We start from the raw sequence: 26,254 nt of genomic DNA, 5'->3' as shown, positions 1-26,254 counted from the left end.
TCACACAAGTACCCCCTCCCCCAGGGGAGGTCCTCTCAGCTGAGTTATTGTAATAGCTCGCTGGTTTGTTTCCCTTTCTTGCCACTCTATGGTCCAACACAGAGGCCAGAATGCTATTCCCAAAGTGCAGATCTGACCACACCACTGCCCAAACAACACTCCAAAAACTCCTTGAAAGGGTTCCTTATTGCCTCAATGATAAAATATAAACTCTCCTGTTTGGTCCTTCTTCCACTTTACTCTCCCTTTCCAACTTGGCCTTCCAACCATACTGGCCCAACTTGCCGACCCCATTTCCCACTTTTGTGCCATCGAACCAGCTGTGCCCCATGCTTGGTATGCCTTCCCACCTCTTGGAACCCCTCTTTCCTTCTTGATTCAGCTCAAGTATCACTACCTACCTCTCTGCTTGAAATCTTTTCTGGTTCCCCTCCCCCAATTTCTAGGGCACTTCTTCCCCAAACTACCTTATCTGCATTTTGTAGATATTTTGTATGTGTTTGCAGCTGAGGTCCAAGTTTATACCAGTAGTGTCAGAGGCCAGATTTCCATCCAAGGCCTTTTTTTTCCACACAGACCTGAGTGGGTCTGAGCCTCCCTGGCCCAGACAAGCATCGAGGTGGTGCGCTGTGGGGTGTGAAGGGTGGCGGCTTCGGCTCCATTTTCCACCAGCCCCTTTCTCCCCTGAAGCCCCAGCGGTGCCAGGCGCTCCTCGGGCCGACAGGCCGACTAACTACAACTCCCAGAAGCCCTCTCGGGCCGCCGCCACAGGATCACGTGGACGTACGGGGGTGGAACCTGCGGTCACATGGCAGAGGTAGTGACGTCAGGTGACCCGGCGCTGGGACGGGCGGGCGGAGGTGGCAGAGCTCAGTGCGCTCGGGCCCGTCCGGCGACGGCGACCGCGACCCCCGACCCACGGCTCCAGCCTCGGACCCCGGCGCTGTCGCCGCCATGACGGGACTCGCGCTGCTGTATTCCGGCCTGTCCGTGGCCTTCTGGAGCTGCGTGATTGTCGTAGGTGAGAGCCGGGCCTTGCCCGTGGGCGGGGGGCGAGGGAACCAGCCCCTCAAAACCAACCCAGGGGCCGCATCCTCACTACAGGGTCCGTGCGGCCTGCGTGTGCCAGCGACCCCCGTGACCCCTCCGTGCGCGTGTCCGCGCCCGCGGACCCCCCCCCCCAGCGTGTCCGTGCCCGTGACCCGATCGTGTCAGTGCTTGCGGGAGACTTCCCACCCCCGTGATCGTGCCTATGCGCCCTTTCCCGAAATCGTGTCCGCGCGTCCTGTGCCGTTGCTCACTCCCACTTTATCCATGCGCCCCCCCATCAGTCTTTCCCCCACACCCCGTGACCGTGCACCCCTGTCCCCCTCCCACTCTTAACGTTTCTCTGGAGCCTGCTCTGAGGAGGGAGGGTGAGGGCTCCAGGGCCTGCTCGGCGTTCCGGAAGCCCGTCCCTCGCCACTACTTCCCCTTTGCTGTATTAGTGCCCAGGCCTGGGCTGGTCTGATCTGCCCTGAGCTACTTAGGACCCGCTCTGCCCTTCCAGTTTGTTGAGTAAACAATCCCCCGGGCAGGTCAGGCTGGGACTGCTACGGCCGGCCTCAGCTACTCTGCCCTCCCCACCTCCAGGAGCCCCCAGCTTTTGCTGCACCCCTCTCCTCGGTTTGGAGGGAAAAGTGGGAATTGGATGGGGGGCACCGAGGCTTCAGGGTTGTGAGCTGCCTGGACCGCCGTGGCTTCAGGTACTGCCTCTTCCAGGGCCACTCGAACTCTTCTTGGGATTTGGGAGCAGTGGGATCACCTGGGGAGGATAGCCCAGGTGGGCTGGAGATCTCAAGACTGTGAGCCACAGGTGTCAAAGCAGCTTTAGGAACTCTCTTTAATGGAAGAACCAAGCTCAGGTCCTCTCTGTAGCCTCTGTTTGTAGACTCCCCAATAATTCCCAAGCAAGCCCAAGATCGAGTGCTGGGCCTGGAGTCTTGAAGACTACTCTTTCTGAATTAAAATCCAGCCTCAGCCACTTACTGGCTGTGTGACCCTGGGCAAGTCACTTAACGCTGCCTCTTTTTCTTCTTATGGAAAAGGAAATGGCAAACCATTACAGTATTTTTGCCAAGAAGACCCCAGATGGGTCACGAAGAATCGGACAGGACTGAAAAATGAAGAAAAACAATGAGGTCCAGCAGAGCTGTGACATTATGGTCCCCACCATGATCCCAGGCAACCTCTGGCTAGCCCCTGCTCTCATTTTTATTGAGAGAGAATCCAACCCTGCATGGTGTGGGGTTCCCTTAGATAAAGGCCCTGGATCTAAAGTGGGGGGAGGGGGCTTAGAAAAAGTCTTAGTGTGGAATGTGAGGGCTCTCCAGGAAGCTGCATTGTCCCCTTCCCGCCAAATTCTCCCTCTGCTCCTTTCTTTCCCCTTGGACCCTGCTCCCCCTCAGTCTGGGGGCCTGAGGCAGCACAGCCATGTGCCCAGGCCCAATAGCTCTGAGGCTGGCAGAGGTGGGTTGGGGGTAGAGGGACACTCCTAGCCCCTGCTCTCTTCTTTTCTTCCTAGGAATATGTTATACAATATTTGACTTGGGCTTCCGCTTTGATGTGGCATGGTGAGTCGTGGCCCATGCTCTCCAGCACCCCCCTTCTAGGTCCTGAGGAGAGGTCCCGTCCATGGTCAGAGCTGGGTGGATGGCTGAGTGGCCAGGGGCTGGTGGGGAGTCTTTAGTTAGTGGGCTAGACCCAGAACAGGCACTGACCCCTTTTCTTGCGGCTTTACATCTTTCCTTGCCAGGTTCCTCACAGAGACATCACCCTACATGTGGTCCAACCTAGGGATAGGGCTGGCCATCTCCCTCTCTGTGGTGGGAGCCGCCTGGTGAGTATGTGTGTGCTGGGGCAGAGGGAGAAACACTTGAAGTCGAGATGTTGGGGAGTGGGATGGGGAGGTTAGGGCCTTGGTGTGCACTCATGTCCAATTAGGGGAAGGGGTGGGGATGGGGTACTCAGTGATGTTGATGCCTGAGCCCCCTTGGGGGTGGGCCTTGGCTCATCTTCTCATGCCTGTCCCCAGGGGCATCTACATCACAGGCTCATCCATCATTGGTGGAGGGGTCAAGGCCCCCAGGATCAAGACCAAGAACTTGGTCAGGTGAGTTTGGGATGGCCTAGGGAAGCATGTTTCCAGTGGTTAGCCTCCAGCCAAAATTCTGCTCTGTGCCTGTTCCCTGTGTCCTGGGAAGAAGACAGAATAGAATCCATCTTTTCCCAGGTTGGGAAGGAAAAAGGGCAGGGATTGGGATGGGTTGGGTGTATCAAGGGGAGGCTTCCTGGAGGTGGTGGGCCATGAAGGATGGATCAAACTCTAACCATCTTGAGCCACTGTCCTATGCTTCCAAATCCCACAGCATCATCTTCTGTGAGGCTGTGGCCATCTATGGCATCATCATGGCCATTGTCATCAGCAATATGGCAGAGGTAGGGGGTGACCGTGACAGGGGAGACATGGTGGGGGTGGAGGGCACTGACATCCTGGGATGGGAGATGGGTGTTGGGGCAGGGTGAGCTGTCACTCAGGGTTGGGGCATTTGTACTGACTAGAAGCCATGTGTCTTGCAGCCCTTCAGTGGCACCACCCCCAAAGCCATTGGAAGCCGTAACTACCATGCAGGTGGGCTTGGGGCAGGTCAGGCTTGGGCGGGTCAGGAGAGCCCAGATGTGGGCACTCCCTCAGCATTCCCCTCCCCTGTCCATAGGCTATTCCATGTTTGGTGCTGGCCTCACCGTGGGCCTGTCCAACCTCTTCTGTGGTGTGTGCGTGGGCATTGTGGGCAGTGGAGCTGCCCTGGCTGATGCCCAGAATGCCAGCCTCTTCGTCAAGATCCTCATTGTAGAGATCTTTGGTAGTGCCATTGGCCTCTTTGGGGTCATTGTGGCCATCCTTCAGGTAGGAGCCCAAAGCCTGGGGCGAGGGGGCGGGGCAGGGGGCCTGGGGCTCCCCTGCTCACTCCTGGTTTCTTTCTTTGTTTCTCTGTGTGTTCTCTGTCTGTCTGCCTCCTGTGCTTTCTTTGCAGACTTCTAAAGTAAAAATGGGAGACTAGGCCTGAAGCAGTGGGAGGGCCCTGCCCTGCTGTGCCCTACTCTTAATTTATTGGTTTTCCTGGGGGGCCTGGCTGCCCCAGCCAGTGGAGCCGCTCCCCCATGGTGTCCATGCTGTGTCCCTCTGGCCCTCACTGCGATCTGCCCCTTCTGGAGTCCCTCAGAGGGGCAGGCCCTGGCCTTGGGAGGGCATGTCCTCTGCCCACCTGTCCTGCCTCCTGCCCCATCCCCCACCTCACCAGTGTTTGAAATAAAGGTCTGTGTCCTGGGTCACCCCAGCTGTTGCTTCCCTGTTGATCGTTTCACAGAGGGGAGGGGACAATCTGTATGGTGCTTCGTGTGCCCCAGAGAAGGGGGTAGGAGGCCCTCATTCCCTTTAGTGGGTCTGGCTTTGGGGATCCTTGCCCCTTCTGTCCCAGTGCTTATATACCTGGGTGTGGCCAGACCAGATGCTGGTCACCCCGTATGGGGTGGGGAGGGGTTCCAGCTGCCCCTGTGCCCTGACATGCCTTTTCCCCCTTAAGTGCCCTCTGGGCGGCCCCTTGCCCTGCTGCTCTCCCTACTCCCCAGCAATCTTCAGTGCCTGTGGCCCTCCTGGAACCCCGACTGGCCCTAGCCTCCCCACCCCTCCAATCCTGACCACTCTGGTTCCCCGATCTCGCCCCTCTCACTTCTGCCCAGTCCACCCCCGCCTCCCCGCCCAGGCTTCTTCCTGGGCTTACAGCCGGCCACCAAGTCCCACCTCTTTGGGATCCCGGAGCTGTCGGAACCCCTGCCTGGGAGGCTCCGCCAATTCTGTGGGGCTCCGCCTCCTCGGGCTGCCTCCTCGGGTCGGGCCCCGCTCCCCTCCCCGGGCCTTGCCACCGCCCAGCCCCGCCCCCGAGCCCCCCCTTCCTGCCGTGGATTTTACATGGACCCGCCCCTCTCCCCAGGCCCCGCCCCTGAGGCAGCCCGCCGTAGATTTTATACGGATAGGCCCGCCCCTCTATCCAGGCCCCGCCCTCTCCAGTTGCTTGCTGGGGTTTTACCACTGGCAGTGACCTGTGGGCTTCGTAGGCTCCGCCTCCGACGCCGGGGCGGGTAGTTTCAGCGGGAGTCTTTTTCGGCCTAGGTCACACCCCCTTCCCCTCCAGGCTCCTCCCTCCGTGGCTTCTGCGCCTGCGGCCTGGAGCTCCGGGGCGCGCGGACGGGCGGGGCGGGGCAGGGCGGAGCGCACGCGGGGGCGCGCGGCGCCGCTCCCTGCTTCCCCTGCGAGGCTCCGTCTCGGAGGCTCCGGCTCCGGCTCCGGCTCCAGCGGCCCCGGGCGGGCCGCAACATGCCCCGCGGAGGAGGAGGCGGAGGAGGAGGCGGGAGCGAGAGCGGACTCGGCATCGGGCCTCCGGGGAGGCGCTAAGAGGGCTCCGGGGCCATGGGGGACGGAGCGGCCGCGGCCCGGCCCGGCCCCGGCCCCGAGCCCGAGCCCAGCCCCGCGGGGCCCTGAGCGCCGAGCGCAGCCGGTGAGGATGCGGGGAGGGGCCCTGAGCGCCGAGCCCACCTCACCGCCCCCCCACCTGTACATCCCGGTGGGGCCCTGAGCGCTGAGTCCACCCCCTTTACCCCCAACCTGTACAGCCCAGGGGGTCCCTGAGCGCCGAGTCCACCCCCTTCAACCCTCCCCCCATACAGCCCAGCGGGCCCTGAGTGCCGAGTCCACCCCCTTTACCCCCCCCACCTATACAGCCCAGCGGGGTCCTGAGCACCGAGTCCAGCCCCTTCACCCGCCCCCCCACTTTTACGATCCAGCGGGGCCCAGATTGCCGAGCCCTTCTCCCTTTCCCCCACAACCTGTACAGCCCTGAGTGCCAAGCCTACACCTCCTCTCCTTCTCTCTGACACCCACGCCCACACTCACTCTGGGTCTGTGAGACCCACCAGTCTGGCCCCACTGTACCCTGAAGGCTGAAGCCCACGCCCCCTCTGGTCCTCTCCTACTGATCCATTCCAACTAGCTGGTCAAGAGACGAAAAAAAGGAACAGTTGGGGAATTGGGAAGTGCCATGCAGGCCCACAGCTTAGGGGACCCCTAGCCTCCCCTTTCAGAATCCCACCTTCCCCAGTACCTCTCTCCTTTCACCTGCATCCCTGACCTGCTTTGGCCTCTTTGTCCCCGATTCTCCCAGGGTTCCTTCAGGTCTCACTGAGGTTTTTTCCCCATTCAATCCCTTGTTCTTTTCGTGTTCCTCCCCTTACCTTCAGACTTCCCTAGGTCCTTTCATTCTTCCCTCCCCTTTATTTTTCTTCTTCCTCCCTTCCTGGTTCAGAGCCTCTTTGCTGATCCCTAACTCCAGCCTTGGAGCTTTGAGTTTGTCGTGAACCGAACTCAGCCTCCATGTGCTTGAACTGGGGCCTTGTTTGGCTGAGAGAACATGGCAGCAGTTGGGTTGGCCAGGCTGGCTAGGGCCTGAGCCTCTGGAGCTGGGGAGAGAGGAGATGGGTGGGTGCTGCTGCTTCTGTGTGTCTGTGAGTACTTGTGTCCCACAGAAAGTAATGATTGCCCTGCCCCTCACATAAGGGGATGGCTGCTGCTGGGCAGTGCCACCTGTGACCCTCTAATGCCAGCCAGGGCTACCTTTCTTCTGTTGAAAAAGGGCCCAGCTGCCTCCTCCTCCCTTCCTGAGGCCTTGGGCATGCCCACTGTCTGCAGTCCCTAAGGTCCTTCTTGGCATCTCGCTCAGAACCGGGGGTGTCTGGCAGCTTCTGTCTTTCTCAGCCTCAGGGTGGGGTCCCAGATCCTTCCCAGCAGTCCGAGAACTCCAGCCAGGGCAGGAGAGAAGAAAGGCCGTGAACCTTCTCTGGGCTTGCCTTGCCCATTCCGGGGTCTTCTTCACTCCCTCCCAGCTTTGTGCCTTTGGGAGTCTGGGAAAAGACTGGTCCAGCTGAGCTCATTGCCCTTCTTGGGGACTTGGATTCAGGTGCTGGCCTTCTGTGGGAGCTGGGGGATTGCTTTGAGAGCTAGCGGCTCCCCCAGACCATCAGTAGTTGAGCCTGCCCGGGCGGCGCGGGCGTTGGGGTCCCAGTTGGGGCTGCCTGCTGCCAGGGTGGAGCCAGCTGGCTATTTGTTGGCAGGGCCGGCAGGACCAATGCCCAGGCCGAGCCGGGCAGCCAGAAGATGAGCAGGCTGCTGGGGGGGACCCTGGAGCGGATCTGCAAGGCTGTGCTGCTTCTCTGTCTGCTGCACTTCCTCATCGCTGTCATCCTCTACTTTGACGTCTATGCCCAGCACCTCGACTTCTTCAGTCGCTTCAGTGCCCACGGCCGCCGAACCGCCGCTCGCTCGTTGCACCCCGCGGCTGCCACGGGCGTTGGCACCAACTGCTCCCGGCCCAACGGCACAGCGCCCAGCTCGGAGGCTCCTAGCCCCCGGCTGGACGCCAACCACTCAGTCACCACGATGCCCCTTCCCCCGTGCCCTGACGTGCCGCCTGGGTTAGGTGAGGCCCTTTGCAGGGCATGGGGGGCCGGCTCTGTGTGTGCAAGGGGGAGGTCACTGGGGCTTGACTCCCCCGGCGGCTTCCCTTACAAGTCCCTTCCCTCCCCCAGTGGGCCGGCTGCTGATTGAGTTTAGCTCACCCATGCCAATGGATCGGGTCCAGCAGGAGAACCCTGGCGTGCAAGGGGGGGGCCGCTATGCCCCCCCCGACTGTACCCCTCGGCAAACCGTGGCCATCATCATTCCCTTCCGCCACCGGGAACACCACCTTCGGTACTGGCTGCACTACCTGCATCCCATCCTGCGGCGGCAGCGGCTGCGGTACGGCATCTACGTCATCAGTCAGGTGTGCGTGGCCAGTTGGCGGCCGGGGGGAAGGGGGGCTGGGGAGCAGGGCCAGTGTCTCACTCAGCCCTCCCAGAGCCTTGAATGGCTAAAGTTGGGACCCCCTGGGGCTGGCCTGGGCTGCTGGGCCATTGAGGAACAGTGCTTCCAAGCTTCTGCCTGTCCATCCGCACACCCAGGCCTTCCCCAGCTGCTTGCTCACCTGGACAGCTGGCTTTCCTGCTTGTTTTTAAGTTTTAGGAAAGTTGGGTATTGCCAGTTCTTCCTTGTTACCCAGAATATGCCACTGTTGGGCACAGAGCAGACTCTCCCGTCTGTGGTTAATTAGCCATGTGGTATGATGGGAGGGTCCCCCTCCCCCAGATCTGGGGGCAGAAGGCTTGGCTTTGCCGTTTGCTCCCTGGTGGATCCTGGGCAAATCGCTCCTTCTCTTTGGACTTCAGTTTGCTTCTTAATAAAATAAGGGCCCTGGACCTCATGCCTCCTGAGACCCGGAGCAGCCAGGGGCCTGTCCAGCCAGGGCAGGCTACCCTGTTGTTCTGCTCTTCCTGATCTCAAAGAACCAGGCGCGGCGGCGGTGGTGACCCCCGCCCCCGTCTCTCTGTGTGCGTGAGGCCTCGGCTCGGGGGCCAGGCCCTCCCAGGAGGCTTTCCTGACGTGGCTCCGTGGCATGACCCCCAGTAGAACGTCAGCTTTTTGAGACCAGGGCCTGTGCCTGGCTGACCTCGGAGGATGCTTTCTGTCCTCTTTCTCACTCTCAGGCATGTAGAGGCACAGAGTCGTTCTGTGAGGTCGTCAGAGGACGGGGCCTGGCCTAGGGCTCCTGAGCCTGGGCCTGGGGCCGGGCGTGTCTGCTGGGGGGCAGTCCAGTGACTGTCTTGTGTTTCCTCCTGCCCGGTGCCGCCTCCTCCCCCAGCATGGCGAGGACACGTTTAACCGGGCCAAGCTCCTCAACGTTGGCTTCTTAGAGGCACTGAAGGAGGACCCTGCCTACGACTGCTTCATCTTCAGTGACGTGGACTTGGTGCCCATGGATGACCGCAACCTCTACCGCTGTGGGGAACAGCCTCGTCACTTTGCCATTGCCATGGACAAGTTTGGCTTCCGGTGAGCACGGCTCTTCTTCTTCCCTGGGGGGTGGGGAGTGAGGCTGCTGTCTTTGCCTCCAGATCTGACGGAGTGCCTAGCCCCTTCCCTGCCGTGCTGTAGAAGCTGCTCATGGTTCTTTCGGGATGAGGGGTGGGCGGAGCCTTTGGGCCCATGCTACCAGACTGAGCCCATTTGCTCTTGACTCTCTGCAGACTGCCCTATGCTGGTTACTTTGGGGGTGTATCAGGTCTGAGCAAGGCCCAGTTCCTGAAGATCAATGGCTTCCCCAATGAGTACTGGGGCTGGGGGGGTGAGGATGACGACATCTTCAACCGGTGAGGCTGGGGCTTGGGTTGTGCCGAGAGGTTGAAGTGGGGTGGGTGGGGACTGGTCTCAAGAGTCAGTTAGGCTAGGGGGGTGGAGATAGGAGGGATGGCTTGGGGTGCTGGGCTCAGGGCTCAACCAGGTTAAGTGGGGGTGAGAAGGATGGGAGGTATCTGTAGGGGCAAGGGCAGGGGGCTGGGCAGTTAGGGGGTTAACTGGGCCTACATCATTGCCTCTGACTCGGAGATCTTTACTCAGCCTGAGTCCCACCCCCCTCCATCTCCCCTAGGATTTCCCTCTCAGGGATGAAGGTCTCCCGCCCAGACATCCGCATCGGCCGATACCGAATGATCAAGCATGATCGGGACAAGCATAATGAGCCCAACCCCCAGAGGTGACCCCTGACCCCACCCCCACATGGCCCCTGACCCTCATCCCCCATCCTCAGATGGTACCTCCTCTCAACGCCTTCAGGCAGCCTGAGGCACAGTTAAGAATAAAGACCTCAGCAGTTCTTAAGAAAACCATTTTTATAATTTAAGTCTATGTTTAGAGATTAGACTCGGTGTTTCCTGAACACCTGTGCCTATCCCTCTCCTGGGCACTGTGAGGAATGTGCAGGGAGCCCCCCAGCCCCAGGCACACTCAGCAAGAAGTTGGGCTTCTGTTTCTGGGGAGAAGCTGAGGCCTCTACCTTAGAGACACTTCAAATCCAGTCACTCCAGGAAGGGGAGGTCCTGCGCCCGGAGCAGTCAGGGTAGGCTTCCTAGAAGAGGTGGGACTGAGCGGAAGGCTAGTCTTAAGACAAGTGGAGGAGCACATCATGAGCCAGAGCCTGGTACGGTGCAGGCGAGCAGGCCCCTGGGAGGTTAGCTGGAGAGGGGTGTGGTGGGAGAGGAGGCTGGAAAGACAGGTTGGCTCTTGAGCTTGAGTGTGAGCTCATCAGATCTAGATTTTAGGGTGACTGGAAGCATGGACGGGGGCCAGTGGCTTTTGAGGTAATCAGGAATGAGGGAAGGACTCATCAGGCTTTGGTGCCAGACTGGAGAGAGGAAAGAAAGGAAGAGAAGGTGGTCTGCTGGCGGGCAGGGGTAGGTGTGAGTGTGATAGTGGTGGTGTGTGACCTATGTTGAGTGATCTGAACCCTGGACTCCTGTAGGGGAAGGACCTATCCTCTCCATAAAAGCACAGGATACAAAGCATTGGGAGACCCAACATTGAGGGGGGGAGGGGATGCCTGGGGACTGAGGGGTCTGGGGAGGCCACAGTGGGGAGGTAGCCCCTGATACGGATCAGGACTCAGAGGAGAGGTAGAAAGCACAGGCTAGGTAGAGAGAGGTTCTGAGCAAGCAATTGAGGAGTTGGTCATGGAGAGTGAGGGTAGAGACAAATTTTGGGGGCCAAGTGAGGGTGGCCTCAAAAGCTCGGGAGCAGGGACAAGGGGCCTCCAAGCTGGCATTCCAGGAAATGGCTGGCTTCTGTATGTGAGCTGTAGAGGAGGCGCTAACGGGGCGCAGAGGTGGTGATGAGGTAGCTGGGTGCCAGGCCCTGCACTGGGCACAGGGAATCCAAAGGCAAGTGAAATGATCCCTGTCCTCAAAGAGCTGCATTTTAGGCAGGTAAAACATCAGGAACACACACCAAAGTACAGAGTTGAGTAAATGAAAAGTCATTGGGCTGAGATGGAAGGAATTCAGTGGTGCCATGAAATAGAGGGAGGGCATCCTAGGCAGGGAGTTGGCCAGTGCAAAGGCCCAGAGATGGGAGATGGGAGGTTGTGTCCAAGGAAGCACAAAGTACAGAAAAGCTGGAAAGGTTAGGCGGGCAGAGTCAACCTCAGGCTGTTGCGGTGGTCCAGATGTGAGGAGATGGGGCCCTGCACCAGGGTGGAGGCCGAGTCAGAGAGAAGGGGGCAGATGATGAGATGTCACAAAGGTAGATGGGCGGATTTTGGCAACAGCTTGGATGTGGGGTGGGTGGGAGAGTGAGGCGTTGAGGATGTGAGACGCGGAAGGTGATGAAGCTCTTTTGGGGCAGCCCCTTCCATGGGGGACAGCTGTCATTGACCTCTGACCTGAGTCTGCCTGGGCAGCTTTCCCCATTCCTCCTGATTCTGCCCTCCAGGGCCAAGCGGGAGTCATAGGTTCATAGAGCTCTAGCTGGAAGGGATCTTGAAGGAGGAAACTGAGGCCCAGGGCATTGATTTGCCCAAGGTCACTTGGGTAATGAATGGGTAGCAGGATTTGAACCCAGGGCCTCTGACTTCACAGCTTGTCTTCTCTCTACTTTGCCACACTGCCTCTATCCATCACTGCCCCTCTTCCACCTGACAGCCCCTATGGGTTCTCATCTCAGTCTCAGGGGCATCTCCTGCCACATTCTTAGACAAGAGTCCCTCTGCAGCATCCCCTAGTAGTCACCTCCCCTTCATGGAAGACGTCCTTCCTGGTCATTTGTGAAAAATGGTGAACGGTACAGGGCTGAGTACAGATGTCTGGGGCACTCCACCGGAGACCCTCTTGCCAAATTGACATGGAACCATTAATGACGACAACTCAGAATTCCAGTCAGGGGGAACTTGGTAGCCACCAATCCAATGCACACCTGAAAAGGACTCATACTGTTCCACACCTGGCGAGTGGTCAGCCAGTCTCTGCTTAAAGCCGAGTGATGGGGAGCCCATCGTTTCCCAAGGAAGCTCACTCAACTTTGGGGCAGCTCAGGCTGCTGGGAAGTCTTTCCTGATGTCATACCTGAATCTGCTGCCCCCCTCCCATTGCTCGTGGCTGTGCCCTCTGGGATCAAGCAGAGCGAGATGGGACCCATCTCGGTGTAACTTGGACACTTATGTGCCCTACAGCAATGCAGAGACATTGCTTAGGCAAAGCCTGGACCTGCCTGCCCTTCTGGTGACTGCTGCCCACATCTCCCTGCTCCACCCATCCGCCGCGGGCTTCCTTTGCCTCTTTCAGTGCCAAGTTGGCCATCAAGTCTCTTACTCTGGTTGTGTGACCAGCCCGTGGGTCTTGACCCCAGTTCCTTATCTGGGACACTGCAGCTTTCATCCTTTCCATCACCCTTGGAGTGGTCCTTCACTCAGCTCTTGAGGCTGCAGCATTTCGTGATTCTCCACATGGCCAGCTGGATGTTGGTGCTACAGAACTGGCCATTCACAGGACATCCGTCTTTCCAAGGCAGCGGCGCGGTCTGCCGGCCACCTGCTGTCCCAGCTCAGTGGCCTAGCGGAAGACCTCAATGGGCCATCCGTCTTGTGGCTTGTTGGAAGAGCTGGGCCAGGCTTCTTCCTCCACTCCCGACATTCTCCATTTTTTCCCAACTCCCGAGGGATGCCGGCTCTCCATTTGGAGTGTCTGCAGTCTTCTGGGGCTCGCTTCTGCTGACCTGGTGTCATTGGCAAGCAGTCCGTTTCCTTTTGGCCTGCCCTGCTGATGGGTCCCAGCCTCTAGCAATCCTACATTGTCCGGTGTCACTTCCTGCTTGATCCGGAATTAGAGTGGACGTTACCCTGTTGCATCTTTTAAGGAGTAGTGTGTCATTTTAATGAGGGAGACTCCTGGTGAGAGCAGAATCTTCAAGGCCGTGTTTTGCTAGACTGAACCCAAGGCTTTTTCTCCTAGTCCCCGAGGAAGAAGTGCAATGGGATCTTGTTTCTCCATGACCTTCGGTCAGTTGGGTGACTGCTAGGATCCATGCGTATTGCTTGGGAGAGAGAACTTTGCCGACTCCTTCTCCTGGCTTCATTAAGGATGTATGTACTAGACGGGCCTCGGAACCCATCCTATGGGTGTCCTCTCGCTGGGCATTTTTGGTAATGATAAGGCCCCAGTTTCTAGGACGCTGGGATCCTCTTCCCTTTCTGATACATCGAAACCAGACCCCTCAAGGACTTCATGATCTTGTGGCCTTGGCGCCAGGCCGCTTCTGTGTGGGCTTGGTCTAACCTGCTGCAGTCTTTTTCCTCAATGCCATTTCCCTTCTACACTGTCAGAGAACTTGAGAGCCAGATGGGACCTCAGCAGCCCAATTTGTCCAATGCATACCTGAAAAATAATCCCTTTTAGGACATCTCTGCCCCTGCTTGCATTCTTGCAAGGATGGGGAGCTCACCATCTCCTGGGGCAGCCCATTCCACTTTGATGGTAGAATTGATGGGCGGGAAGTCTTTCCTGACATCAGGCTTAGATCGGCTTCTCTGCAGCTTCATCCCATTGCTCCTGGTTCTGCCCTCTGAGACTAAGGTCTTTCAAGGCCTGGACCTAGAAGATAGGAATTATAAGAATCTCTAGCTCCTTCAGCTGTTCCTCCTTTGTCACCACTTCCAGGCCCTCTACCCTCCTGGCCCCCTTCCTTTGGATGCTTTCCGGCTTATCAGTGCTTCCTAAACTGTGGCATCCAGACCTGAGCACAGGTCTCCAGATGACTCTGGAGCAGGGCCCTGGACAGGGGATCTGTCATCTGGCACCTCTTGTTCCCAGCAGCTCTTTGGGCCTCCATATCACACTTCTGATTCATGTTGCAGTTGCAGGCCATGAAAACAGGTCTTAGTCAGACAAGATGCCTGCTAGCCATAGCTTTCCCATTTTGTACCTTTGAGCTCTATTTTTTTTTTTAAAGGCAGTTGGGGTTAAGTGACTTGCCCAGGGTCACACAGCTAGTAAGTGTCAGGTGTTTGGTCTGAGGCTGGATTTCAACTCAGGACCTCCAGACTTCAGGGCCGGTGCTGTATACACTGTGAGCTCTGTTTCTTGAATCCCGACTTTACATTGATCCCTATTGAGTTTCATTTTATTAGATTCATCCTCTGGATCCTGGCTCTGTTATCCAGCACTTAGCCCAGTGTCAGCCACAGATTTGATAAGCATGTCATCTATGGCTTTGTCACAGTCATCAGTAAGGCCCCAAAGCATAGCACCAAACAGGGACCTCTGGGGGTGCTCCCCTGGAGACTTCCTGCCACATGGACACAACCCCACACGTGACTCCTCTCCCTTTGACCATTCATCCAATTGACACTCTGTCTGACTGCATGAGGTACTTCAATGGACGCTTGGCTCAAATCTACGTAAACATAACTCTCAATCAACCAGCCTTTATTAAAGTGCCTATTCTGCTCCAAACTGTGATAAGCGCTGGTGATGCAAAAAAAGAGGCAAAAGACAGTCCCTTGTCCTCAGGGAGCTTATAACTGGATGAGTTGTAGTATCTGTACTCTATAATCTGGATCCATTCTCCTTGGCTGCCAGCCTGTTAACCCTGCTGGAGGGCCCAAGAGCAGCCTGGCACAATTTGGTCTTGATGCTATGCTCCTTTTTGTGATCACTGCTTTCTATGCTGACTGCCCCGCAACTGTCTAGAATTTTGCGTGGAATTGATGTTGAGCTCCCTGGCCTGTAGTCTGAGAATTCTGTTCTCTTCCCCTCTCCCCCTTTTTTAAAAACTGAATCTTCTCGACATCACTGACAGTGGCCCAGCCATCCCACCTGCCGGTTTTATTTGCTTTTTTTTTTCAGGGCCTAAAGATGTAGTTCATTCATCTTGGCTAGGGACCTGAAATCCCCCCAGAGCAGCTGGGTATTTTCCTGCCATCTTGTGCTGTATCTTGGGTATCAGCTTCTTGTTTGCCACATTTATTCCATTATTTCCAAGTGTGAAATTTGTTCTTCTTGGTAGAGAAAATGGAGTCAAAATGAAAAGTGAGCAGTTCCTCGTTCCTCTCTGAGCAGAGGTCCCATCCCTTCTCTGAACCTCTCTCCCCCAGTCTATCTAGAGCCGTCAGCGTTCCTTGCCAGCCCCAGCTCAGCCTGATGGTACTGCTCCTCACACTCTTCTCCATCTCATGGTACCTTCTACTTGCTTCCGTCTTCTGCACTCAACTTTTTTTTTTTTGCTTTTTTTGTGAGGCAGTCAGGGTTAAGTGACTTGCCCAGGGTCACACAGCTAGTAAGTGTTAAGTGTCTGAGGCTGGATTTGAACTTAGGTCCTCTTGACTTCAAGGCCAGAGCTCTATTCACTGCGCCAACTAGCTGCCCCTGTACTTAACTTTTTAAAATAGAAGTTGTTTGGTGAGTTCCCTATGTGTCAGAGGGGGTGGATACTTCTCCCTAAAATGACCCTGTTCCCTTCTCTTTCTGCCCCAGTTGATCTTCATTCACATGTTCTCTCCCATGCCTCCCATCTGGTTCCTCCATTTTCTCACAGTGTGTTCCCCCTGCCCATTTTTGCCAGTCTTTTTCCTTTTGAAGAAGGAATCTTGGCCCCAAACCAGCAAGGAGGTCTGGTGGACCTGGAGTTAGGAAGACCTGAGTTTGAATTTTGTCTTAGACACTACTTGTATAAACCCGGGCAAGTCATTTAACCTCTCTGTGTCTGAATTTCTTCATCTGTAAAATAGGGATAGGGCTGTTGTGAGCATCACATGAGCTGACACATGTTGCTTTTGAAATGTGGGGTATTATTATTCCAGCAAATCTCATGATGCCTAGGAAGGCAAGTGTGTTTGCCAGTGTCAGGGACTTGAGGTCTGTGGACCTCTCCATCTTGCTGTTGCCTGCTGTTGCCTGTCTTCCTTTCACCTTTATCTTTAAATGCCCTTGGGATGACTTTGCTTAGCTGGGTTAAATATTTTTCTCTTTGCTGCTTCTTGGTGTTTATTAGTTCAGCTTTTTTAGGAAATGTTTTTAATCTGTGTCAATATCCATTCCTCTGTTCACAAATCAACAGTGTATTTTAATCAGTCAGATTGGAGTCATTTTTGTTGTTGATTGTGTCTTTGTCTTATTTGTATTCTTCGTGTTTTATATGAGCTTTGGTCTTTGTGCTAAGCCAGGGCTGGGGAACTTAATGCCCTTCCAGGTCCTTGGGCATGGACTTTCTGACTAAGTCCAAGTTTTACAGAACAAATCCTTTCATTAAGGGGATTTGTTCTGTGAAGTTTGGATTCAGTCAGAGGGCTGCACTTAGGAATGACTCCAACATCAGTAATGAGTTTTTTCTATTAACATAGAATCTATTAATGTAAAAAAAAAACCCCAAAAAACCTTCTCTCACCATGTTAAAACTTCCCAGTTCATTTCTTGTAGAAAGTATTTCTGACATATTGATGGGAGACTCTGACTTGAAGAGTTCTTGTGGCACCCCTCCCCCTACATGTGTGTGTGACTTTATATTTATCGTGATTCTTTTTTTTTTTTTTTTTTTTTGGCTAGGCAGTGGGGTTAAGTGACTTGCCCAGGGTCACACAGCTAGTAAGTGTTATGTGTCCGAGGCCGCATTTGAACTCGGGTCCTCCTGAATCCAGGGCCGGTTCTCTATCCACTGTGCCACCTAGCTGCCCCAATCCTGATTCTTTGTAGGTCTTTTCGGGTCCCTCTTCCGTCATCATGTTAACTTGTCAGTTCGATCTCCTCTGTGAATCTGTTAATTACGCCACATGTGCCTTCATACGCGTCACTAATAAATAGACTGGATTAGCCTCCAATGACTTTTCACCTAAGCCTCTTCATCTTGACGATAAGCGTATGGTGGGAAGCCTTGGTCTGAAAAGGACAGACTAGAAACAGTGGGGTGGGGGTGGGAGCAGAAATCAATGGTGGGGCCCCCACTACAGGATGCTCAACTCCTGCTTCAAGATCTGTTTTCTTGATGCACATAATTGAGGTTGTCAAGCAAGAGCATCTTTGTTATCTTTCAAGGCATCCCATCTACTTTTGATTTATGAAACACTCCTTGTTGGAAGAGAGACGCCCTCTCAGGCCAAACTGGCCTCCTTGCATTGGGGTTTCATTTTTCATGCTACAATCACTGAATCAATTAAATCTGTGCTTGATGACTTGAACTCATTGAGGGTCACTGGGTACTCCCTTATCATCTGTTTTCCAGATTTGTCATTGATTTTTTTTCTTCTGTCTGAATAGTCTGTAGCAAATTCTTGTTCCTTCTTTGATCTTCACCTGGGGCTGTCTGTTGGTTGCACCCCACTTTGGTGCCTGGATTTCCTCCCATAAACATTTCTTTCTATGAACATTTTTTGTTTTGACATCACTTCCCAACAGACCATCTCCCATTTTCCCATCAGCCACGTGAAGCCCCCAAAGGTAAGGGGGTCAGTGGAGGGTCCCCGTCACTTTTCACACTTGTAGTTGACTATGAACAGAAAGCTAGGCTGTGTGGGGAGTGCCTTTCCTCATCTTCACGCTGTGACTTCTGGGCTCCTTTGATTTCCGTAGTTCCTTCATCTGATGGCAGTCTGGAGCCCCAGACTGTCAGGTCTTGGGGATCCCTCTGTCTCTGCCATTGTTCAGACCCCTGGATCCCAGACCTCGTCTCCTGTCCCGTGTGCATTTGTGGGTAGATAACTGAAGGCCGATGTTTTTATGTTGCCCCCTTTTTGAAGCAATCTGTGGCAATCCTGATCCTCCCTCTCCACTGATGGCATTCTTCCTCACTTGGCACCTCAAAGGATCCTAGGGTTCAGACTGCACACCTTACAGTTGGAGGTAAAGCACTTTGCCCAAGGTGGCAGGCAGCAGAGCTGGGCATCAGCCCCAGCTCCTGCCTCCAAATGCTGCATTCCTTCCCCTGGCTTAGGGGCTGTGCCTGTGCCCAGGTACAATGTGCTGATGATCTCTGATGTAGAGTGCTTGGCATCTGCCCTGGCCCTTTCCCTTCGCCCTATTCAGGGTCCCGAGTCCTTCCTGCCCCTGCCGTCCTCCTTGCCCCTGCCCTCTGCCCTGCTCGGGGCCCCGAGGCTGACCCTGAGCCCTCCCCCCAGGTTCACCAAGATCCAGAACACGAAGCTGACCATGAAGCGGGACGGCATTGGTTCGGTGCATTACCGAGTGCTCGAGGTGTCTAGGCAGCCACTCTTCACCAACATCACCGTGGACATTGGCCGGGCCCCGCCACGGCCGGCCCGAGGATGACGCACACTGCCCAGGAGCTCGGGGTGTCCGTGGAGTGCAGGGGCAGGCGTGCCTGCTGGCCTGTGACTGACTTTGAGGAGCTGCCCCACTGGCTGTGGGCATGAGGCCACCCTTCCCAGGGGGGGCTGGGCCAAGCAGGGCTGGCAGGGCGCCCTCATGCCTCTCCTGGTGCGAGACTCGAGACTGCTCACCTGGGTGGCTTAGTGTTCATTGGTTGGTCTGTCTGTCTGTCTGTCTGTCTGAGTCAGAAGGCTTCTTCCTGTTTTCTGACCTGCTGGCTCAGGGACCTGGGCTTCCTCACCACTGTGGGCTCCAGCTGGTGCCCCAGGGAGGGGGAGGGGCTCGCTCCTCCAGCCAGGCTGCCTGCCCTCCCCCCCAGCACCTCAGGTTCTATCTAGGGGGGTGTTTTCTGGGGACACCGAGTCCAGGGGAGGCAGAGGTGACTCAGTACCACCTGGGGGGTTGGGAGTCTCCCACCTGCATTTTGCCCCCCCCAGCCCAGCTGCCCTCTGCCTCACTGTCAGGGGACCCCTTGTGGCCCCCAACCCCACCACTGCCTGGCTGGCCTTAGGCAAGTTCCTTAACCGTTCTGGGCCTCAGTTTCCTCATCTGTAAAATGAGGGGGTTGGACTATATGATCTTTGAGGTCCCTTCCCAGCTCTGAGATCGTGTCCCTACTTCACCTCTCTGTGCCTCAGTTTCCCCATTTAAATCCCCAATTCCTTGAGAGGGGGAGGAGCCAGCATCACTACCCCTGGGCCCTCTTGAGATGGAGGGCTCTCCCTGCCCTTGCCCAAGGGCCTGCGGGAGCAGAAGGAGGTAGAATCTAGAAAGGGATGAGCCCGGGCTCAGGCCCTCGCTACCAGCTTTGGGGCCCCCAGACTTGGGTCAGGGCCGTGGGAGGCTGGGCTGTTGTGTCCATCTGAGGTGGCGGACTTGCATGGGTCAGGGGCTGGGCAGGACAACCGATGACAAAAACTAGGCCCCTGATAGGGTAGGGGCCCCTCCCTCCCCTGCTTGGGGATCTTTGTATATCACATGGGAATTGGTTTGAGTGCTTTAGTAAAAAACCTGAAGAGAACTGGGGCTGAGCCTAAGCTATTTTCCTACCATGGCTTCCACATGCCTTTTCATGGGGAGGGGAACCAGGAGAACTCGGGTCGTCATTGCTACAAGGGGATGGCAGTGGGCCGGTGAGAACCCAAGGAGATCCTCCCCCACACACTGGGGAAAGAAGCCTCATGTGCCCGTCTTGCAAGGAGGGGAAGCAGTCAGGAAACTTCCCCCTTGGATTAAGGGGCAACCCTGGGGTCCTATCATCCCAGAAGGAGGGGGAGCACCCTCAGGGCCTAGCAAGAGCTCCCCTTCATTCTCTGGCATTCCCATTATAAATGTGCAAAGCCTCCCCCTCACTGGAGGTATGACCTTCCAGGTTGGGGGGAGTGGAGCTGTCAAGGGGAATCCTTGTTCAGGAACCCACTGGGCTTACTTAAGTCCTCTGCAGGCTCTAAGAGTCTCTGACAGAAAAGCCCAGCCCTAGTCAGTCTATTTTTTTTTTAAGGCAATTGGGGTTAAGTGACTTGCCCAGGGTCACACATCTAGTAAGTGTCAAGTGTTTGGTCTGAGGCCGGATTTGAACTCAGGTCCGCCTGACTTCAGGACTGGTGCGCCATCCACTGTACCACCTAGCCGCCCCAAACAGAATGGACACAGATTTTCTTTATTTTTAATTATTATTTTTTTTAATGGGGCAATGGGGGTAAGTGACTTGCCCAGGGTCACACAGCTAAGTGAGTGTTATGTGTCTGAGGCCTGGTTTGATCTCGGGTCCTCCTGACTCCAAGGCTGGAGCTCTATCCACTTCGCCACCTACCTGCCCCCCTCCTCAGTCTTGAAATGATGTGGGATCCTGAAGACCACCAATGGAAGGCACGTGGGCTTGGCTAGGTTCTGCCCAGCTTGGGGCTTTGAGGCAGAGATAGCCGAGGACCTGTCCAGGGAAACTCACCTGGGGGATGAGTTTTTGGCCACAGCAACTAGCTCAGGTACCGAGATGAAGAAGCCTTGTAATCTGCATGGAACGAGGGGGTCCTTCATCAGTGAAATCATGGACCTTTGAATCACCTGACTGTGGGTAGGGACTGTTGGCACCAGGCTAAAATGAGACTGCCCCTGCCTGCCCCCTAGGAGGATCACCTACAAGCATAAATAAATAAGGACAAAGTGATTAAGGAGGGCAGAGGCCAACCCTTCAGTGAAGAAAGGTCCAGGGATGGAAACGGGCTTCGCTTCATTTCTGAGAACATCTCCTTTGTGGGCTGACTTGTAGAATTTGAGTCCCCAGCCTCTATCTACCCATCCTTTTTTTAAAGCCCTTTGAAATCTGCCCTCCCAGAATCTAGGGTGTGTCATGCTGCATTTGGGCTTCCTCTATCACAGACTCTAAAAGGGAGTAGGTAATTTCCCCTGAGGATTCCCATCACTCCCACCACACAGCTAGTGCCTGCCTGGCTGCTTTGTGAGGCTACATCCAGAATGGAATTTCCTTGAGTGGCTGGTCTACTTGAAAATGGGGGAATGTCCTCTTAACTAATCTCTGGAGTCTGTGGGGATGACTGAAGCCGAGGCCTTTGTACTAGGCTGGCAAGCTGCTTCCCAGACATTATCCATTTCCTCTTTCTGTCCTGTTGGTCTGTAGTATCCTCTGGCCTGTTTCTTCATCTACTGCCAAATGCTATGCAATGTGCTTAACACCTAAAGGTTCTCAGATATCCTCATGTGGGTGTTCTTACTATGCAAAGTTATGAAGCCATATTTTCCTTGGGGTAGGGTCTCTAGTTCTTCCTGTTTTTGTTTTTTGTACTTCGTACTTAAATTGAATGCCACCCTCCTCCCCAAAGGAATTCTTGCTCTGGACTCACACAAAGCTTATATTCATCTGACCCCCCCCCCCCCCCAAGAAATGAGTTAGATATTTTTCTTTTATTTGGCTCGTATCTGCACTCTGGAGTAGAGCTCCAGCTTAGGTACAGCTCATGTCTAGGACCATCCCCAAAGGAATTAACAGCCTCTCTTTTAGAAATAAACATGATGGCCAATTCCATATGTATTCAGGACAGTTATATTTCTTTCACAAAAGATGTACTTAAAATACAAAAAGCTCCTAAGTACATGTTAACCAATACTTAAAACATAAGGCATTACTCACCACACCTGTCTCCTGGCTCTTCATCTAGGTCATGCCCCCTCACTGTAGGAGTCCCTGGGCTGCCTTCTCCCTGTATACTGTGTGGCTTGGTGATCTCAGCTCCCATGATTCTAAAACTTATTTATCTAGCCTTAACCTCTCTGCTGACCTAGATGGCAATTTGATGGTACAGTGGATAGAATGCTGAGGTTGGAGTCTGGAAGACCTCAGTTAAAATCTGGCCTCACTTGCTAGATGTGGGACCCCTGTAGCTTCAAGCTCTGCCTCTATTTCCTCAATTGTAAAATGGCATAAGAACAGTACCTACCTCTCTCTGCCCAAACATAGCAGGAGCTTAATAAGTCCGTCCTTCCTTCCTTCCTTCTTTCCTTCCCTCCTTCCTTCCTTCTCCCATCTCCAGCTGCCTCTTGGCTATCTTACCACTGGATGTCCCAAAGACATCACCAACTGAACATGTCCAAAATGGAACTCATTCTTCCCCCCACGCTCCCCAACCATAAACCAACCATAGCCACTTCAAGCTTAGTAATTTTACTTAAATACCATTTTCCTTCCTATTAACACTCTTTGTTCATCCTCACCCCACATATGGAATAGGTTTGAAATTTTGCCTTTTCTACCTCCACTATGCTTCCTATAAATGTCCCCTTCTCTCCTCTGACTCTGCCACCCCCATGGTTCAGGCTCTTATCACTTCACTCCTGGGCTGTAACAACAGCTTTCTGATGTCCCTCCTAGTTTCTCCTCACCCCAAATCGTCTCTACCCCGCTGCCAAAATGCAGTCTGACTGTGTCATCCCCCTACTTAATCAACTCCAGTGACTCCCTATCGCCTCCAGGATCAGACATGAAATCCTTTGGGTTTAATAACTTTGCCCCTTCCTACCTTTCTAAGCCCCTCCAAGCACTCGGCGTTCCACTGACTCTGGCCTTCCTGCTGTCCCTCACTCACGGAACTCCATTTCCCACCTCCACGCCTTTGCCCCAGCGGGGAATGTTGCCCCTCTTCATCACTGCCCCTCTTCCTTCAAGGCTCCTCATCCTGATGTCCGGGCTACTCAGGCAACTCCCACAGACTGCCCTGGATTTCGTTTGCATTCAATCTGTATCTGCTTCTGTGGGGACCAGCGGTTTCTCTCGTGACTGCCCAAAGCTCCTGGAGGGCTGGATAGACATCGGAGCTGAGGCTGTAAAGGAACCCTCCAGCCCGAGTACCTCTTCCAGACCTCGGCGCGGCCTGGCCCTTTAAGGGGGAGGGGGCCAGACGCCTCTGGGGCGGGGCCTTCGTGTGCGCGCTGCCGTCGTGACCATGGTTACGGCGTGACTGGAACGCAGGGGGCGGGCTCATATCCGCGCGGCGCCCGCTCCCCTGACGCCCGGCTCCAGCCCGGTAAGTCAGACCGCGACCCACGGACCCTGAAGCAGCGAGGGGGAGGCAGCGTGGGGTTGGGGAGCCGGGCGAGTCTCCCCTAGGGCCCTGCGATGTGCGGGGAGGGGAGGGACCTCGAGGTGGGGGCGGGGCCTGGCGCGCAGGCGGGGGCTGTGTGGGCATGGGGAGGGGCCTATTCTCCAGGGCAGGCCCAGGATGGGGGCGTGGCCTCGCTTTGGGGGCGTGGCCTATGACACGCCTCCAGGCATTCCCTGACTCCGCCTCTCTCAGTGGGGCGGGGCTTCACGCGGAGGCGGGGACATGGGCTGGAGAGGTGAGCCAGGCCCCGCCCCTCAGGCCCCGCCCCTCAAAGCAGCCACCTGCCCTGCAGGCCGGGGCAGGGGGCGGGGCCCCGCCATGTCCCGCATCCCCCCATCCCTATGGGGGCTGGTGGAAGAGCATATTCAGCCTCCCGAGCGGGCAGAGGTGAAGAGGATCCTGGGTGAGACCGCAGTGGACCTGAGCCTGGAGCTGCGGGCAGAGGTGAGGGTGGGCGGGGTCATAGCGAGGGGTGGGGTTCTCCGGCCTTCCCAGCCCCACCCCAGGCCCTCCCCCTCCTTCTGTACCTGGCAGGTGGAAATCCTGGAGGCCCTCCTGGAGGAGGAGCGTAGGGTGGTCCAGGGTTCTGGCCATGCCCCCCACCCCACCCCCTTCTCGCTGCTGGCCCCGCCCCCGCTGATGCGGGACCTGGTGAGGAGGGAGCTGAGGCAGCTGCTGTGTGGTCTTCACCAAAAGGCGGTGCTGGAGGGCAGGTAGGAGGCTGGATTCCCACGCCCCCCTCTGGGGTCCCCCTGCTGCCACTCTGCTGCCTCGCCCAGGCCCCGTGTCCGAACCCCAGAGATCCCAGGGGTTTGTCCCAGCGCACTCCCAACACTCCCCCAGGACCCAGAGACAGCACCTCCCATTGTGAGCCCCTTCCCCCTGTGGAGTCCCCTCCCCTTTTCTTTCCTCCCTCTGGCCCTAAGCTCCCTGGGGCTGAGGCCCCCAGCCATCAGGTGCACCCCTCCAGGGACACGGCCGAGGCATGGGCCCGCTACAGCCCCAAAGTGCTTCGCTTTGCCCTTGGAGAACCCAGGGACCCTGTAGAGGACGAACTTGAGGCCAGGCTGCTGGGATCCCCGGGCCTCAGGTAAGGTCATCTCTGCCCCCCTGGGTCTCCTGGGGGTCGGGTTCCTGGATATGTTAATTGTGTTTGGGGGTGGTTGGGGGAGGGGAAAAGATAGATGAATAGATGGATGGATGAATGAGTGAATGGGTCGGTGGGTGGGATGGCTCTGAGGTTTGCAGCCCAGGAGAGGTGGGGACCAGACAGAGGGAGCAGAGTCAGTGGGACATAAGAATTGGCTGGGTCGGGGATGTGAGGGGATGAATGGGTGGGTGGGTGGATAGGGGATGGGTGGAGGGATGGGTAGGCAGGCCTACTGGAGTCCAGGAGCCTCTCTCTTGACTGAGAAGCAGCAGCCAGGACCTCAGTGCAATCAAGGATTGCCTCAACGTGGCCAACATCGACCGTGTCATCCAGCATCTCCGGTAAGGGCCTAAGAGCCCAGCAGGGGAGACCCCAGGGGAGAGGAAAGCCAAGAAAGGGTAAGGTCAAGGTCAGCTAGACTGGAGCAGCCAGTGAAGGTGCTGGGCTTTCAGGGAAATCAGGCGAGGGGGAAACCAGGTGAGCAAAAGCCTGGGGTCCAAATGAGCATCCAAGAAGAGGCCAGGTGCCCTGGGCCAGGGTTGGGGGAGGCTTTGAATGCCAGGCTACGTCAAGAGGGAGCCACTGACGGTTAGTACTGAGCAGGGGAATGATGTGATCAGATCTGGATTTGGGGGAAGTTACTTTGGCAGCTGAGCAGGGGAGGGTTTGGAGAAAGGAAGATCTGGAGGTCCAGGAGACCAATAAGGAAACTGCTGCAGTAGTCCAAGGGAGAGCTGATGGATGCCTGAACTGGGGTTGGTTAGTGTGGGTGAAGAGGACAGACGCGAGAGATGTCCACGGAGGTAGGAAGGGTGAGAGTGAGTGATAAAGGAGACAGAAGAGTTGGGGGTGGCTCTGAGGTTTGGAACCCAGGAGATGGGGGCCAGACAGAGGGAGCAGAGTCAGTGGGACATGAGAATGGGCTTAGTCGTGGATGCGGGCATTGGTGGGAAAGCCAGATGGCGATGGAGGCCCTGGAAGCTGCCGGAGAGGGGTCAAGGTTAGAAGCAGAAACCTGGATCTGGGGCTGAGGACAGACTGGGGGAGGCACAGTCGTGCTGCAGCCTATGACCCCTGACCCCTCTGGCCACGCTCCAGGACCCTCCTGAAAGAGGAGTGCCGTGCCCTGGAGAGAGCCATCGAAGCCCTGCAGGTGAGCGGGAGGCTCCATCCCTGCCCCTGGATTCAGTTGCAGAGGGCCTTGGTGTGCACCCGGTCCATGACCACCTGCATCCCCAGGCTTGTGATCATCTTTCCCTTGGCATTCTCTGCCCCTTACCCCCTATGGACCTAGGAGAGTTGGTGGGCACCCCACGGGGGGCCCTACCTTTGGGCCTTGTGTGTGAGCAGGTTTTTGCCTGACCTCTGTTTCCCCGCCTGCCTGCCCTGAACTCTGGGCCCCTTGTCTGACAGCTCGGGTGGGCCAGCCAGAGGGGCAGAGGCAGGGCTCTGAGCAGTGACTTTGTGCTTCACTGTAGCTGTGCCTGGAGGGCGTGCCCTGCTCAGTGACAGAATCCTCTCTGATGATGTTGGAGCCCACCCTGGCAGGTTGGGATTTGGGACGCCCTTTCCCCCTTCTGTGGTCCCTGTGAACCCCAGACAAGGGTGTGGGGGAGCAAGGGAGGACCCTGGGCCCCTGCCACACTGCCCCCGAGCCAGCCTCGGCACTCTTCTTCCCAGAACTGAAAGAACAGAAGAGGGCCATGGAACAGGATCTGCTGGGGCCCCCAGCACCCCTGGGCCTCTGTCCCAGCTTGCAAGGGCACAAGAGCCAAGATGCTGGCTGGCAAGGGCTGGGCAGGTACAGGCCTGGGCTGGACCTTTGGGGAGGGCAGCTGGCAGGGCCTGGGGGGGGCACAGCTGACCTCTTGTCTCCTAGGCAGGGGATGCTCTCCAGCAAAGGCCAGGACCTGCCCTTTTCTGGGCAGCGGCCCCGGGAGTCCCAGAGCTGTGGGCTGCTGCCAGCCCTTTGCCCTACTTCACACTCCCCTAAGCCTCCTCAGCCACGGGCCTCGGGCACCTCCTACCGCCAGAGCCGCTGGGGCCGCCGCCTTCAGTGCCATCCCCAAGAAGAGCCACTGCCCAGTGCAGGGCTTCCTGCAGGCGCTCCCTCCTGATGGCTGGGGCCTGGGAGCCGGGAGCCACGCTGGGGAATAAAGAC

General features: G+C 56.4%; 3 protein-coding genes across 4 annotated transcripts; all 3 read left to right on the top strand.

Moving 5' to 3' along the window:
- The first annotated feature begins 905 nt into the window (after window positions 1-905).
- ATP6V0B (ATPase H+ transporting V0 subunit b) lies at window positions 906-4,376 on the top strand. The gene is made up of 8 exons (XM_027838062.1): window positions 906-1,021; window positions 2,564-2,612; window positions 2,795-2,878; window positions 3,074-3,151; window positions 3,408-3,477; window positions 3,619-3,670; window positions 3,756-3,946; window positions 4,074-4,376. The coding sequence occupies exons 1-8, from the start codon at window positions 955-957 to the stop codon at window positions 4,098-4,100; spliced, it is 618 nt and encodes a 205-aa protein (XP_027693863.1). The 5' UTR covers window positions 906-954; the 3' UTR covers window positions 4,101-4,376.
- Window positions 4,377-7,203: 2,827 nt separating this feature from the next.
- Window positions 7,204-19,348, top strand: B4GALT2 (beta-1,4-galactosyltransferase 2). 2 transcript variants are annotated; one of them, XR_003566957.1, is made up of 7 exons: window positions 7,204-7,568; window positions 7,678-7,913; window positions 8,829-9,019; window positions 9,214-9,336; window positions 9,615-9,719; window positions 17,739-17,841; window positions 18,117-18,206. XR_003566957.1 is itself a non-coding variant. In XM_027838053.1 (6 exons), the coding sequence occupies exons 1-6, from the start codon at window positions 7,247-7,249 to the stop codon at window positions 18,265-18,267; spliced, it is 1,128 nt and encodes a 375-aa protein (XP_027693854.1). In that variant the 5' UTR covers window positions 7,204-7,246; the 3' UTR covers window positions 18,268-19,348. The 2 variants fall into 2 exon arrangements, 1 of the variants encoding a protein (XP_027693854.1); XM_027838053.1 differs by lacking the exon at window positions 17,739-17,841 and having other exon boundaries at window positions 18,117-19,348.
- Window positions 19,349-22,957: 3,609 nt separating this feature from the next.
- On the top strand, window positions 22,958-26,249 carry CCDC24 (coiled-coil domain containing 24). The gene is given in 10 exon segments (XM_027838176.1): window positions 22,958-22,982; window positions 22,985-23,019; window positions 23,022-23,387; window positions 23,478-23,656; window positions 23,914-24,033; window positions 24,360-24,434; window positions 25,192-25,246; window positions 25,572-25,641; window positions 25,774-25,894; window positions 25,973-26,249. Coding segments are annotated over 10 exon segments (1,284 nt in total). The 3' UTR covers window positions 26,211-26,249.
- Window positions 26,250-26,254: the final 5 nt, after the last annotated feature.

This window comes from Vombatus ursinus, unplaced genomic scaffold (assembly GCF_900497805.2).
Source record: "Vombatus ursinus unplaced genomic scaffold, bare-nosed wombat genome assembly UNPS02014825.1, whole genome shotgun sequence".
Lineage (NCBI taxonomy): Eukaryota > Metazoa > Chordata > Mammalia > Diprotodontia > Vombatidae > Vombatus > Vombatus ursinus.
This window is presented reverse-complemented; position numbering and strand designations above follow the sequence as displayed.

Bases quoted from the DNA above. Each gene is read 5' to 3' on its own strand.
- ATP6V0B (XM_027838062.1), top strand. From the start codon at position 955: ATGACGGGACTCGCGCTGCTGTATTCCGGCCTGTCCGTGGCCTTCTGG. The intron at 1,022-2,563 runs GTGAGAGCCGGG...TTTTCTTCCTAG, and splicing joins GAGCTGCGTGATTGTCGTAG to GAATATGTTATACAATATTT. The intron at 2,879-3,073 runs GTGAGTATGTGT...GCCTGTCCCCAG, and splicing joins TCTGTGGTGGGAGCCGCCTG to GGGCATCTACATCACAGGCT.
- B4GALT2 (XM_027838053.1), top strand. From the start codon at position 7,247: ATGAGCAGGCTGCTGGGGGGGACCCTGGAGCGGATCTGCAAGGCTGTG. The intron at 7,569-7,677 runs GTGAGGCCCTTT...TCCCTCCCCCAG, and splicing joins TGACGTGCCGCCTGGGTTAG to TGGGCCGGCTGCTGATTGAG. The intron at 9,337-9,614 runs GTGAGGCTGGGG...CATCTCCCCTAG, and splicing joins GATGACGACATCTTCAACCG to GATTTCCCTCTCAGGGATGA.